Source organism: Oryx dammah, unplaced genomic scaffold (assembly GCF_014754425.2).
Source record: "Oryx dammah isolate SB20612 unplaced genomic scaffold, SCBI_Odam_1.1 HiC_scaffold_4, whole genome shotgun sequence".
Taxonomy (NCBI): domain Eukaryota; kingdom Metazoa; phylum Chordata; class Mammalia; order Artiodactyla; family Bovidae; genus Oryx; species Oryx dammah.
In genome coordinates, this window is record NW_024070188.1 from 644187 (window position 1) to 660456 (window position 16270).

General features: G+C 42.0%; 1 protein-coding gene across 1 annotated transcript in view; it reads left to right on the forward strand.

The window, feature by feature from the left end:
* The window catches only part of LOC120862891 (CD109 antigen-like), a 143541-nt gene that overhangs the window by 46410 nt on the left and 80861 nt on the right, over positions 1–16270 (forward strand). Inside the window, exons 6-7 of the mRNA XM_040239044.1 lie at positions 10508–10547; positions 13408–13492. Coding sequence (XP_040094978.1) covers positions 10508–10547; positions 13408–13492 — 125 coding nt within the window. The remainder of the gene's footprint in view (positions 1–10507; positions 10548–13407; positions 13493–16270) is intronic.

Genomic DNA, 16270 nt, shown 5'->3' on the forward strand with positions numbered 1-16270 from the left:
TCTGTGAACTCATTTTGCCCCAGAGAAATAGCTTGAGTTTGTGTGTTAATGACGATGTCCACAACAGCAGTTTTAGTACAGCAATGATGTTTGTTATCAGCAACCACCATGATTTTAGTCATCTGACTCTGGTTGATTAGCCTTCAGCTAGCACAGGCTTGAGGTCAGAGGGGACAAAAAAGGGTATAAGTTTTGGATGGAGGGATTAGTCATAAGCTCAGTAAGGGAGCTCACTTCTTGCAGGACTGGGTTTCACACCCACAAGGCTCCTGCCTGCCCCATGGGGCCTGCTGCCAGCTTTGCAGCTCTCCCCTAGCTCTCTTCCTCGGTCCACCCCCATCCACCCCACTGGCCCCCTCTCAGCCCTTCAGTCACTCCACCTCCATCCAGTTAACACGTGGAATTTTAAGGTGTGAAGAGGCTTGCATGTTCTCTGATCAAAATCCTCTACTTTATAGCTGAGGGAACTGGAATTTATAATTAGAATGACTTGGCCACAGTCTCATGACTCCTCAGTCTAGAGTTTTTTTGCATTCATTCTTTTTTAAAAAGGCTTATTTGTTTATTGACTATGCTGGGTCTTCATTGCTGCCCACGGGCTCTCTCTAATTGCAGAGGGAGGGGGCTTCTCTCTAGCTGCAGTGGGTGGGTATCTCATTGCCTGGCTTCTCCTGTGGCAGGGCACAGGCTCTAGGGTGTGCGGGCTCAGTAGCTGTGGTGCACGGGCTTCGTTGCTCTTTGGCATGTGGGATCTTCCAGGATCAGGGATTGAACCTGTGTTCTCTGGGTTGGCAGGCGGATTCTTAACCACTAGACCACCAGGGAAGCTTGAGCTCTTTGCAATCTTAAATGAAGCTTTCCTTGACTGTAAACTTCCCTGACCCTGTCTGAAAGTAGGAACTGTGTCTTATCATGTTTAGATGTTTACTGACTTGTGTTTTTCACACCTAATATATACAACAGGAAATTTCTCTATTTTTAGCTTTATTCAGATGCCTACTAATATTCCTAATGATGATGATGTTGCTAAGTTGCTTCAGTTGTGTCCGACTCTTTGCACCCCATGGACTGTAGCCCGCCAGGGTCCTCTGTCCATGGAATTCTCCAGGCAAGAATACTGGAGTGGGTGGCCATGCCCTCCTCCAGGGGATCATCCTGACCCAGAGATCAAACCCACGTCTCTTATGTCTCCTGCATTGGCAGGCACGTTCTTTACCGCTGGAGCCACCTGGGAAGACCTTAGCCTTAATTACCTACAGAACAGTAGTCATGTAAAATCTTTTCTTTCCCCCTCTTTGATTTTTACCATATAATTAGCAAAGAACTTAAAAAGCTAGTAAATCACAAAAGCATCAAGAGATGTATATTGTCTTTCTTAGAGAAATGACAGATGTGCACACTGCCTGAAATGGGGGGAAATCCCACCACTTTTCTGGTTATTCTTTGGTGATAAAAGGTCCTGTCATTTTTGGTTACATGTATGCATACATAATTCTGTGTTCAGTAATTAATATATCCAACCCTCTTTTCTCACCTTGGGGTCTTGTCTGCTCTGGCCTCCTGTTTCTCATTCATGAGGATACATTGCGCTCCTGCAGGTTTAAATAGGTGGAGGGAAGAGAGGTGAGGGATAAAAAACTCATACGTGTAAGGGTGAGACATATGAATTTGCTAACGTTCATTCTGTGTGCGTGTGCTGCTTAGTCACTTTAGTCCTGTCTGACTCTTTGTGACCCCATGGACTGTAGCCCACCAGGCTCTTCTGTCCATGGGATTCTCCAGGCAAGAATACTGGAGTGGGTTGCCATGCCCTCCTCCAGGGGATCTTCCTGACCCAAGGATCGAACCTGAGTCTCTTAGATCTCCTGCACTGGCAGGTGGGTTCTTCATCACTAGCGTCACCTGGGCAGCCCAATATTTATTCTATAAAAAGTTTAATATGGTTTAAAGTACTAATGTCGTCAGCTGGTATCAGAGCTTTCTGGGCTTGGCAGGCATTTAAAACGAACACCTTTTCTTCCTAGAGCTCTTTTGTGGGTTCTTTGGAGCATTACCCCCCTACCATTGCTGGGAGGTCTCTCATCCAAACTGTCTTCCGTGCTTTTGACTATCTCCTCCAGCTGGCTCTGTCCTAACAGCTACATCTTCAGCTCCTGGCTGTCTGCGGTACACCTCTGGCTGTATCTCCTGGGGTTGCCTTTAGGCCTCTGGAGGCTGGTGTTGATCAGGATAGAAGCAGCCTCATGCTGCTCTCCTTTTTTTGCACATTCAGTTCAGTTCAGTTGCTCAGTTGTGTCCGACTCTTTGTGACCCCATGGACTGCCTCATGCCAGGCCTCCCTGTCTATCAACAACTCCCGGAGCTTGCTCAAATTCATGTCCATTGAGTTGGTGATGCCATCCAACCATCTCATCCTCTGTCGTCCCCTTCTCCTCCCACCTTCAATCGTTCCCAGCATCAGGGTCTTTTCAAACGAGTCAGTTCAGTTGAGGGGAAAAGCTCCTGTTTTCTTTGCTCCCTGAAACTCAGCACAGCACCCTTTTCCAGCTCAGCCTTCTGTGCAGCGGGTCAACGCAGTATTTTTCTTTCTAGGATTTTTGGGCATGTCAAGTGTCTGACCGCTGTGGCTTGAGGTCGCTCCCAGGGGCAGGCATCCAGCTCTCTGGATTGTCCAACTGAAGCCCTTTTCCTTAGGCTCGAAGTGAGGGGCAAGCAATTCCCACCTGATCCCTGGGGGTAGGGTGTGTGAGACTCCTAGCACATCAGAAACTTTCTCTTAAAATTCCTTTTGAGTTGATTTTCTTTTGGTGAAGAGCTGCAAAACCAGGTTTTGGAGCCCTCCTTTGCAAGTCCTGACTGCTAGTCTTGCACATTCCTGGGCTTGGGAATGTAGCTATATTTGGCGTCTGCCATCTTGGGGGGCAGAGCCAAAACTGAGTCTGAAATAGTTCCATTTTAGCAACCTGTTATGTGTGGATGTAAAAGCTTTTAGTGCCTTTTTAATCTTAAAATAAAAATTAAATCCAGACACTGGAGATCAATGCTAAAGCAGATTTTTGCAAAGTTAACATGTTCGTAAATGAACATAAATGTGCAACCAAAAAAAGTCCATCCAATCCTTTAATTCTGTTTCTGGCATTTCTTTTTATTCCAGCAGTGAGTTGAAAGAAGCTGACCCACAGTTTTTAAAAATATACATCTTTAAGCAGTCAGGTAGTGTGCCATATTTTTTGAGGTTTGTTAAAAAATAAAAGCCCTCTTATAGCAGTTGGATGGCTTCATGGTTAGAGAAGGGAAATCAGTAACTGGAATAGCAGGTCTTAGTAATTCATGTGTCTCCAATTTGCTCTGTAGTCATAGCAGATTTTTTAGGAAGGTAGTAAAAATAGTCTGTTTTCTGTCTTTCCCCTTTTGTTTGATTGATTTCCATAATATACACCATCACCATGAACTATTGATGTAGGGATAAAGGGATAAAGAATTCCAGAGATTACCCAAGAGTACCTCCGGGTTCTTCTTTTCCATTCTGCTTTAGAAATTGTTTAGAAATCAAACTGAGATGGGCTCACATGTAATACAGATGAACATGTGTGCTGAAGAGCGGGTTTCCTAAGGGAGTGCTTTTTCCCTGGAAACAGTGACCGTATTAAGGAAAGCAGAGCTCCGAAGACCTCAATGAGTTCTATTTTTTTTCTTATTTTTCCTGGAAAGGTGTCTGCTTAGAAGATATGCTGCCCAAGTATTTAAGTCTTCAGATCAGCTTCTCTCTCTGGTTGCTGGTAGAGTGAATGAGCACAAGCTGTTTCACGAACTAGAATAAATATTAAAAACTTATTTTGAAGCAGATTGTTGCTTTGAAGGGATTCTCAGGTGGTGCTAATGGTAAAGAACCCACCTGCCAATGCTGGAGACACGAGAGATGCGAGTTCGATCCCTGGGTTGGGAACATCCCCTGGAAGAGGGCACGGCAGTCTACTCCAGTATTGTTGCCTGAAGAATCCCATGGACAAGAAAGCCTGGTGGGCTACAGTCCATGGGTCGCAAATAGTCGGACACAACTGCTTTGAAAGTGAAGGAAAGTTAAGTAAATGGAACTTTACCTCCTACAAAAGGTCTAGGATTGTTTTTTGCTTCATGTTTTTAGTTTGATTTAGTCAAACTTAGTTGAGTTCAGCTAGAAATAACAGAACAAAATGGAAATAAATTTTAGTTTTTAGACCAGGGGTCAGCAGCCCAACACCTGCTTATGTAAATAAAGTTTTGTTGGCACACAGCCAGTCTCATTTGTTTGTGTTGGCTCTGGCTGTTTTGCATTGCACCAGTAGGGTTGAGAAGTTGTAAGAGGGACCATATGGCTTGCAAAGGCTAAAATATTTACTGCTTTGCCTTTTATAGAAAAAGTTTGCAAAAACCTTTTCTGGACTAATGAAAGTGTTCCTGTTGGCATCTTTGTTGTCTGTAGCATAAATGGCTACTGATTCTCGGAATTATTATTCATTTAAAAGTATTTCAGTATCTTCTGTATTCTTGATTGTATATTTTATAAAAATATTTTATAAAAAAATACTAAACTTGTGAAAATTGGTATGGCCCAATTGCTAATGACCACATGTTGAGAACTCCAGAACTTATTTCTGCTTTTTAAACCCCTGGAACAGTAAAATAATTTCCTTCTAGATTTGCGTGTCACATCTTATAAACATCCTGGGAAAACCTCATCTGGTACAAAGCACACTATCACCACTCAGTTACTAGATGATTTATTGATTTATTGGAACAATTTAAATGACAGTGGAAATAAGCCTTTTTCTCCCACATTTTCTTCAGTTTTCTGTGATGACTGTTTTGTTCCACTCCCAGACGTTCATATTTCTTCCAAATGCAGTGCAGAGAGTTAAGGTTACTTCATGGGTCTCTTGGCTGATGGCTGTGCCTCCTCAATGTAGTCTGAAGGCTCTGAATTTCTTGCAGGAGATGCTGTGAGATAACTGAGTCTAATTTGATGAGCCCCCCGTAAGAACCAACTTGGGGACAAAAATCAATGTGTTCATTCATTAATATGTACATTCATTCAACAGACCTTGAAAGGATGCTGAATTAAGTGCAGTACCCGCAAAGGCTTCATAAGCCTGTTATTAACACAAAGCCTGTTCCAGGTTATTAACAGAAAGCAGATGGTTATAGTATATTGGGTAAAGTGACTGAGTTATACACAGGATATTTGGGAGAGAAGGGCATCTAATCCAACATGGGGAGAGGCGATCAAGAAAAGCTCCCTGGTGGAGACTAACTCCAGATAAAGGAGCCCAGGACATTAAAAAAAATATTTATTTTATTTTTGGCTACACTGAGTCTTCATTGCTGAGCACGGGCTTTCTCTAGTTTTGGCCAGCAGGGGCGACTCTGTACTTGGGGTGAGTGGGCCTCTTATTACAGCGGCTTCCCTTGTTGGGAAGCATGGGCCCTAGGGCGCATGGGCCTCACTTTTTGTAGCATATGGGCTTAGTTGCCCTGAGGCATATGGAATCTTCCTGGATCAGGGATTGAACCAGTGTCCCCTGCATTATCAGACCAACTTACCTGCCTCCTGAGAAATCTGTATGCAGATCAAGAAGCAACAGTTAGAACTGGTCATGGAACAATGGACTGGTTCAAAATTGGCAAAGTAGTATGTCAAGGCTGTATATTGTCACCCTGCTTATTTAACTTATATGCAGAATACATCGTGCGAAATGCCAGGTTGGATGAAGCGTATGCTGGAATCAAGATTGCAGGGAGAAAAATCAATAACCTCAGATATGCAAATGATACCACCCTTAAGGCAGAAAGTGAAGAAGAACTAAAGAGCCTCTTGATGAAGGTGAAAGAGGAGAGTAAAAAACCTGGCTTAAAGCTCAACATTCAAAAAACTAAAATCATGGCATCCGGTCCCATCACTTCATGGCAAATAAATAGGGAAACAATGGAAACAGTGAGAGACTTTACTTTTGGGGACTCCAAAATCACTGCCAATGGTGACTGCAGCCTTGAAATTAAAAGACGCTTGCTTCTTGGAAGAAAAGCTATGACCAACCTAGACAGCATATTAAAAAGCAGAGATATTACTTTGCTGACAAAGATCTGTCTAGTCAAAGCTGTGGTTTTTCCAGTAGTCATGTGTGGATGTGAGATTTAGACTATAAAGAAAGCTGAGCACCAAAGAATTGATGCTTTTGAACTGTGGTGTTGGAGGAGACTCTTGAGAGTTCCTTGGGCTGTAAGATCAAACCAGTCAGTGGTTAAGGAAATCAGTCCTTCATTGGGAGGACTGATGTTGAAGCTGAAACTCCAATACTTTGGCCACCTGATGCGAAGAACTGACTCATTGGAAAAGATTGAAGGTGGGAGGAGAAGGGGACGAGAAAGGATGAGATGGGCGGATGGTATCACCGACTTGATGGACATGAGTTTGAACAAGGCTTGGGAGTTGGTGAAGGATAGGGAAGCCTGGTGTGCTACAGTCTATGGGATCGCAAAGAGTAGGACATGACTGAGTGACAGAACTGAACTGAACCCCTGCATTGGCAGGTGGATTCTTAACCACTCAACCACCAAGGAAACCCAGAAGTCCAGAACATTCTCTAGAACATTCAGGTGGAAGTGTCCAGAAGATGCATTTGAGTCTAAATCTCCAGCTTGAGATAAAGGTTTAGAAATGTTTACTGTAGAGATGGCAGTTAACACCATGGGAGTTGATGAACTAACTTATGGGAAGAGCATGGGGCTCAGGATAGGAAGGACCAACGTTTCAAGATCAGAAAAGAACATTAAGGAAACAAAGAATGATTCAGAAACATGCTCAAGAGTACCAGGAGAACAGAAGATGTAACAACATCTATAGACAGAATGAAGGGGAGGAGACAGTAAACAGAGAGGTGGAAAATCCAGGTATTGTCAGGGATGATTGGTAATGTAGGAGGCAGGAAGGGAGACTTCATTTCAGATGTAATCGAATGTAACCACTTGTGTTAAATAATTGCCTAAGTGTTGGTTTCAAGGCTGTTTAAAGGAGGCCCAAATAAATTAGTTAATTTTCTACATTTGTCAAAGCTAGCGCTTTTATGCAATATAAAACATGTTATTTTGAAAACTTTTTTGTATCAGACACTCTTTTAAGTTGACATGTCAAGGGATAAACTATGAAGGGTAAAAACATGATCCAGCATGGACCTGGCCATGAAGGAACTTGCAGCAAGGGAAACCAGGTACCTAAATATTCAGAACATGGGGCAAAAGGTGGTGAGGAAGGGCTGAAGCACAAGGAGGCAGAGAGATCACTTTTATTTTAGTTTAATTTTTTTTGTTTTGTTTTCAGACTTTGAACTCTTTATTTATTTATTGTATTGGGGTGAAACCATTTACCTCAGGCTGGGATTTGAACCCACATGGCTGGGACTTGAACCCAGCCAAAACCCACGGTGACTGGTTTCAGGACCTAATGAAGCTCAGATTCTTGATGTCCCATCACAGAAAGAATTCAGTGAGAGACAAAGTGATAGGTAAGAAGTGGATTTATTTAGATTCAGAGAGAAGTGCACTCCACGGACAGAGTGTGGGCCATCACAGATGGTGAGTGCTGGCTGTGAAATGTGGGGTGGCTAGTTTTTATAGGATGAGTGATTTCATATGCTAACGAGTGGGAGGATTATTCCAACTAGTTTTGGGAAGGGGTGGAGATTTCCAGGGACTGGGTCACCGCCACTCCTTGGTCTTTTGACAGTGCCTTGGAACTGTCATAGTGCCTCTGGTTGTGTCATTTAGCTTGCTGATTGAGGGTCAAGGTCTAGTCAGAGTCGACTTGTCTGCCATCTTGGACTCATTTGATTTTAACCGGTTTATGTTGTGTCCTTGGGCTGTGTCATTCTTTCAAAAGTTGTGCCTGGCCCTTTTCCTCCTGTTACAGGGGTGTAGCCCGTTTACAATGTGTTGGTAGTTTCACGTGCACAGTGGAGGGATTCAGCCACACACATGCGTGTATCTGTGTGTGTGTTGAGTCGCTTCAGTCATTTCTGCCTGTGTGCTACCCCATGGACTTGCAGCTTCCCAGGCTCCTCTGTCCATGGGATTCTCCAGGCAAGAATCCTGGAGTGGCTTGCCACGTCCTCCTCCAGGGGATCTTCCCGACCCTGGGACTGAGCCCGCGTCTTTTATGCCTAACCTGCATCGGTACGTGGGTTCTTTACCAGTAGCGCCACCTGGGAAGCCCATGAGTTCATTCTCCCCTAAACTCTCCTACCATCCATCCTGGCACATAACATTGAGTCAGGTTCCATGTGCTATACAATAGGTCTTTGTTGGTTACCATTTTGAATATAGCAGTGTGTACATGACATTCCCAAACTCCCTAACTATCCTTTCCCCCGGCAACCATGAGTTTGTTTTCTAAGTCTGTGAGTCTCCTTCTGTTTTGTAAGTAAGTTAGTTTATATCATTTCTTTTTAGATTCCACATATAAGGGGTGTCATACAGTATTAAAGAGATCACTTTTAGATTGGGGATCCAGGGAAGCACGTACTATTTGGTCTAGGTCCTGGCAGGAGATTAGAGGTAGAAGTGTGTGTAAGTAAAGCATAGGGAGCTGAGAGCAGAAGCACAGTGCATGAAAGTCTGGGGTACTGTCTGCCTTGCAGAACTGCTCTGGACTGTGTCTGCTCCCTCCTGAGACGGACCCTCTGATGCTGAGGGCTGTAGTTTACCTTTACAGAGCTTCATGGCGTGTTTTACGTGTGATACTCACTTGGCATTTGCTATATGAACTTAACTTGATCAGCAGACATCATCATTGTTAAATTGCTTGTTCACAGCCTTACCAGTTGTAAAGCAATAAGCAATTTAAAGACTAGAATTCTCACATTATCAGTAAAACAGGTATTACAGGTAGATTACCTTCTTGATTTGATTTTTGAGGATAGCAAATCAGAACTTATAAATGAATCAAAAACATGTGATTTATACCATTCCTATATGTGACATGAAAACGCTTTAAGATAGAAGGGACAAATGTGAGATTCCTAAAGACTGATCAACACAGTTTCTTTGGGATCTACTTTAAATGACAACATGGAAGCCAAGCTTTAGACAATTATTTTGTTGATATGTAACTAGTTACATTTGTCTTATACTTTGAAATGAACTGTATCCTTTAAGGATTAAGAAATAATTGCTGGTGTGTACTTTGTTTATTAAAATTTTATTTTTTATTGAGGTATAGTTGATTTATACTATCATATTAGTTTAGGAGGTGTAGAGTTACTGTAGATTAAACAAATAATGATTTTTAAAAAATGTTATTTATTTGTTTTGATAAATTTAGGGAATCAGAATTGGAATACACATTTCTTTAGTGGAATTTCTTAGCTCTTTTGAAGTGGTTCTGTTTAATGTGTTAACTATGATTAGGAATGGACAGATAGAAACATGAGGAGTTGGGAAAAAAAGATATTTCTAGGCCACACGTTTTCTTTTTTGTTATTATTGTTTACTTTGGGGAAAGCTCTCTCTGTTTAAAGAAAAAGTTTTTTTTTTAAACTTTCACTCTGTGTTGGGGTATAGCTGATTAACAATGTTGTGATAGTTTCAGGTGGACAGAAAAGGGTATCCATTCTCCCCCAAATTTCCCTCCCATCCAGGCTGCCACATAGCATTGAGCAGAGTTCTAAGTGCTGTACAGTAGGTCCTTGTTATCCATTTTAAATATAGCGGTGTGTACATGGCTGTCCTAAACTCCCTAACTACCCCTTCTGCCCATCTCCCGAACCCTGCAACCAGAAGTTCCTCATCTAAGTCTGTGAGTCTGTTTCTGTTTGGTAAATAAGTTCTTTTGTATCATGTCTTTATAGATTCCAAAAATAAGGGATGTTACATGATATTTCTTCTTCTATGACAGGTCACACGTTTTCTTGTTGATCTTGGAAAAAGAAATGATATCTGTTAAAATAGGGTAGAGTATATTGACTTAAGGATTATAGTAGACAATACTTCAAGCAATTAGGAAGATAAAGGGTGTTGGTCCATGATGATTTTGTATCCTTGACTATTTTATATATTTGAATAGTGTGTAATTTTATTTTCTTCATTGGTTAGCTTTGATAGGGATATACAAACCAGATTTGAAGTAGTTTCTTGTTAGTTTGCCATGCTTCATAAATTCATAAATTATCTGATTTAATTTTGTTCTAATTGCACAAATGAGGAAAGTCAGGTTAAGTAGTTTGTTTCAATGACCTGCAGTGAATTAAAGAGACAGGTCACCTTCTCATATTAGTGAATTGTTAAGAAAAACTCATGAAATTCACAGACTTCATGTTGCAGGTGATTAAAAATAAAATTATGTAAAGTTGAAATAAATTGTTTTGTTCATCAAATAATTAAAGTTTTTTCTAAATATTTTTGTGAGGTGAGTAAACAGATGAAGTAATTAAATAGAAACTCATTTATTTTCTTGTCTTTTTTTTCTTTCTCCCAATAGGACCAGACATATTATCAATCATTTCAGGTTTCAGAATATGGTAAGAATTCTTTAACTTATTTTGAAGGAATATACATTTGTTCCTTTCCATAGGGAAAAGAGAAATTTCTAAGAGGTGTATTATTTAAAGTAAAAACCCCAATGGAGGTAAAATCCTGGTATTTCTATAGGTCTGAACATTTTTTCTCTGTAAAAGATCATTACAAAGAGTGAAGTGGGAATGAGGTTGCCTGTAGTCCCATGATTTTCCTCTTTTTCTTATGCACAGTTATTCTGTTTTTATATTTTGCTGTGAATCATAACATATTAAAAATTTTTTAAAGCGTAACCTCAGTGATTTCCTGATTTCCCTGTTTTTCACTTGGTCGACACTAGTAAAGACTGGGTTTAACTTGGGTAAATCCTCTCCCTGCAGGTGCCACTTTTGTAATATCGTAGTTGGAAGTCAGTGTAAACCATGTGGGACCCACCGGTTTTTTGTTGGTGCATGGAGAGGAAGGAAGGCTGAGAGTGAATGCGTAGGATCCCAGTATTAGTTATACTTTGAACAACCATTCTGAGGTTGTACACAAGCTCTTTTGTCTGGTTTGTGTTGTTTTTTGAGAGAGTGTCTCGTTCGGGCATTAGTAACTCTGGAAAGTCATCCACGTGCACGTTTGTGGCTGCAGTCCACGTGCCTCTCACGGCATCGTCATGGCTCAGTTTCATGACCAGCTGGAACAGGGGGCACAGAGCTTTTTCCTATAGATGGCCGGATAGGAAACCTGATGTTCCGTGGCTCCCATGGCTCTGTCTTAACTGCTCAGCTTTGCCATCGTAGCACACAGCAGCTGCAGACAATATGTAAGTGAAAGTGCCTGGGATCAAGTACAATTTTATTTACGGACTTGGAAATTTCGATTTCACATGTTATGAAATACATGATTTGTATTTCTTATGATTTTTTCCCCAACTAATTAGAAACGTACAAACCATTCTTAGCTCTTGCTGGTCTTTGTTTACTGACCTCTGATCTGGAACTGTTTTGTCCAGTTCAGGGTTCACTCAGCACATTAAATACTTGAATTGTGGCTGATCCATATGAAGATGTGCTCTCAGCGTGTAAAATACCCAATTTTGAAGATGGTGTAAATAAAGAAAAATAGCTCATTAATAATTAAATTATTTATATTGATTACATGTTGCAATGATATTTTGGATATATGAGGTTATATAAAATGTTGCAAAGATTAATTTCACCTGTTTTTTTTTTTTTTTCCTTTTTAAATGTGGCTGCTGGACATATGAAATGACACCACGTGGCTCACATTTTGTTTCTTTTAGACAGCCCTGATCTCGAGGAATAAGTCAGAGGTGGCTGTGACTCTCATAGGCTGTTTATATGTCACGTAGGAGTGGTGCTGGGTGGTTGTATGTTGTTGGAGGAGGTATGTCGTGGAGGCAGAATTGATCGCCAACCTGTGATATCTGAGGAGGGGACATTCTGATTTCCTTGTTCTGAGGAAATTCCACCCCTGAATGGCCCCGACTTTTGTGCTGGTGCAGAGTCCTGGACTGGTCTTGGTCGTGAGCGTCCGGGCCCTCCAGGGTCTTTCATCTGGAGCTGGAGGCTCTCCTGTTCTGCCGATTCCTCGGTCGTCTTGTTTCGTCTCTTTTACTAATTGTTATGAGATGAATCTATTTCATTGGTCATTGAAGTTAAAGAAGAGAATTATTTCTATAGATTTGTTTAGGTTGGTAGGAAATATTTTCTTTTAGCTCCAGTGAAGTGCTTTGATTAAATAATATTACTATTTATGAAATATTTCACAGCTTAATTATATTTGTTGTTGTTGTTGTTCAGTCACTAAGTCATGTCCGACTCTCTGTGACCCCATGAACTGTGGCACACCAGGCTTCCCTGTCCTTCACAATCTCCTGGAGTTTGCTCAGACTCATGTCCATTGAGTTGGTGATGCCATCCAACCAGATTGCATTAAATAATATTACTATTTATAAAATTCTTCATAGCTCAATTATATAAAGCCAGCCAAGAGTTTCTTATTTTGGGATTACCTTCAGGAACCAGTACTTGTTGCACAAGAAAAGCACCATTACTTGTAGTCGTATCTTAGTAATTAACTAGAAATCCTAGTACACAACTTTCTCTTCATGGCATCCCATTGGGTTAGACTGTCACCAGCAGATTCTCTGTGAATGCATGTATGTCAGCATGCAGAAGGAGAGTCTTAGGGCCTCAGGATGTGCTTTTAGAAACCAAATTGGAACAAAGTCCTCAGAAGTAGCTGTTTATCACATGATATGGAAATATTTTAAGAAGTAGGAAGTGCATACTAATGGGTGACAGTTGAATGAAAAAGCTGGGCCTTCTAGCACTCAGATGGCTTTGCCTCTAGGGTTCTGGATGCAATTTATTTATTTTTAGTTTAACTTTTTCTATTACACTTTTTATTTTGTATTTGAGTATAGTCGATGAACAATGTTGTGATAGTTTCAGGTGAACAGGGAAGGGACTCAGCCATGCATGTACGTGTATCCTTTCTCCTCCAAAGTCCTTCCTACCCAGGCTTCCACATAACATTGAGAAGAGTTTCCTGTGCTGTGCAGTGTGTCCTTGTTAGTTATCTGGATACAGCTTAGATTCTGCCGGCGGGAGGCTTCACAGACATGAGTGTCCACAGCAGTCCTGCCCTTTTGGAGTCTCGTCACCAGCCTTATGGGGTTTCACATTTTGAGTGGAGTGAAGTACTTTCATCTATTTGTTAACGTGTATTTGGAGGCTAACGAATTTAAGTTTAAATAATACCAACTCCTTTAGGACAGTTCTATTCTCTAGTCTGTTAAACTGTAAAATGAGAGGAAAACAGACTGTTTAAAATATTCTTGCTTTTCTTTTCCAGTATTACCAAAGTTTGAAGTTGCTTTGCAGACACCATTATATTGTTCTTTAAATTCTAAGAGTTTAAATGGTACCGTCACAGCAAAGTAAGTATCATATTGCTTTTTATGATGATAAGCTGTTGTGAAACTGCGTGACAGAGAGTTCATTATATACCCCAGAACATGAGCGTAACATGTTGCTTGTTAAAATACCCCAATGGACAGGAAGCAAGTATCTATAATAAATAATTAGGCATGGAACATGTCTGCACAGGTCTTTGCAGCCATTTCTCTGCTTCTAAGCTGATCCAATCATAAAATATTCCCCATAGGCTAGTGTCTTTCAAGACTAGTCAAGAGATTTACCTTATAGATTCTGCAGGATTGGAAAAAAAAAAAAAGCTTTATCTTTATTTATTCCTCATTCAGCTTACATGGGTTAAGGCAACTTACTCTTTTAAATGCTAATTATTTTCTCTGTCCATAATGGATGTTGAGACTTTGGGGAGGGGTTTGATTCCCTTGGGGCTTCCCTGGTGGCTCAGATGGTAAAGAATTTGCCTGTAGTGTGGAAGACCTGGGTTTGATCCCTGGGTCAGGAAGATCCCCTGGAGAAGGGAATGGTTACTGACTTCAGTTTCTTGCCTAGAGAATTCCATGGACAGAGGAACCTAGCGGGCTACAGTCCATGCGGTCGCAAAGAGTCCGACGTGACTGAGCGACTAAGACTTTCATTGTTTTCACTTGGCTCCCTTATTGCAGTTGGCAGATGAATCAGCAGTTCACATTCATCATCCGTGTCAGCATGTGTACACAGAGACTTCCAACCCCCACTGTGTAACTTCTGTGGCTTTCACGATTTCATAAGTTTGATCCACTGGCTTGAAGAGCACAGCATTTTGTTTTGCTGAGGCAAAAAGCATACTCGGATTTCCAGACCAGTGACTCTTGAAAGTATAGGGTGAACTTGCCCTCAAGCAAATCCAGCACTGATTACTTGTAGCATTTAAAAATTTTAGTTTAAAAATTTTTTGTCCCTCCCCATTTCCCAGGGTTTGCAAGGACTTGGCTGGGGCGACACCTGTGACGTGGGTCCCTCCTTGGCTACCTGTCCGTGGGCTGGAGTTGCCCTGGGTGGCTAAGTCCTCCTCTGGAGAGCAGCCTGTGGGCTGGGGTCCCACCTAATCCTCCGAGGACCTGGGGCCTGATGGAGCATTGCAGTACCCTTTCTTGTTCAGTCATCCCTCCTCTGTGTCACTTGCATCTCCTCTCCCAGACCAGAGGGCGGTCCCAGTAAACCTCAGCAGACTCCTGGTGACCTCTGCAGCTCTTTTGCAGAAGTACTTGCTTTTCCTTCCCAAGAAAGGCTGTGCCGTGCAGCATTTATTTTGCATGCGTGTGTGTGTTAGTCGCTCAGTCATGTCTGACTCTTTGTGACCTGGTGCACTGTGGCCTGCTAGGCCCCTCTGTCCATGGAATTCTCCAGGCAATAATAGTGGACTGGATTGCTATGCCCTTATTCCGGGGATCTTCCTGACCCAGGGATCGAACCTGGGTGCCCTGGACTGGAGTCAGATTCTATACCCTCTGAGCCACCAGGGTTTACCTTTATTTATTTCATTTTTGATTGTATTGAGTCTTTGTTGTTACAAGGGGCCTTTCTCTAGTCGTGGTGAGCAGGGGCTACCCTTCATTGTGGTACGTGGGCTTCTCATTGTGGTGGCCTTTCGTTACAGAGCACAGGCTCTAGGCGTGTGGGCTTCAGTACTTGCAGCGCATGGCTCAGTAGTTGTGGTACACTTTTGCATGTGGGATCTTCCAGGACTGGGGATCGAACCTGTGTCCCCTGCATTGACAGGCAGATTCTTATCCACCAGACCACCAGGGAAGTCCTAGCGTTTATTTTTGACGTGTCAGTGTCTGTACTCAGGTTTGTGAAATTTATTTAGTTTCAGAATTTATTTGTAATAGCTGGTAACAACTGTGCCCCATGTCACCACTGTTTCCTCATAGTATTCCTCTCTTGTTGGGGGTCTGTGGCAGTGGCAAGCGTGGGCAGTGAGTTCACATACCAAAACGTTTGAGGACTCCTGTTTTAGATTCTTCTTGCAAACAAATCATGTGAATCCATGTGACATAAAGGCAAAAATGTGTCTACGATTTGTATACCAAGCTAGTTCAACTAAGAGGTAGCTTCCAATGTGAATGTGGGTACTGTGGCTGGATTTATGGTTTAGAAAACACATAAATGCCTGTGTTTTCATATTATTATCCTGCTCTTGATCTTAGCTGCAGGTCAAGCATTCTGTCTGGGTTTTATTTTGAATTCTTTGACTAACACATATAAAACGTAGTGACTGCAAATCCGCATAAACCATCTGTGTGCACATGGATGAAGTTGAAAGTGGATATCTTCTTTTTTTCTGTTTTTAGTTTTCAGGCATGTGCCAGGGATTTAAGCACAACTAGTTAAAACAGTGGTTCTTAAACTCTGGTAACTGTCTAGAAAATTTATTATATACTTTTCAGGGAGGGTGAATCTCTTGAAGCCACAACACTGACAGCCTCTACCTCATGCCGAGCAAAGCCTTGGGGAGCTCCCGGCACAGAGGCCTTTCTGTCCCCTATTCTTGTAGACAAGATTCCAGCCTCCATAACCTTTCCTGAGTTCCAGAGGGCAGACTTTGGGGGACTTCCCTGGTGGTCCAGTGGTTAAGAAGCTGCCTGCTAATATAGGGGACATGGGTTTGATTCCTGGTCTGGGAAGATTCCACATGCCATGGGCAACTAAGCTCAGTCCCCACAACTACTGAGAGCCTGTGAGCTGCCAGTGCTGAGCCCTTGTGCTCCAGAGCCCGTACTCTGCGCCAAGAGAAGCCACCC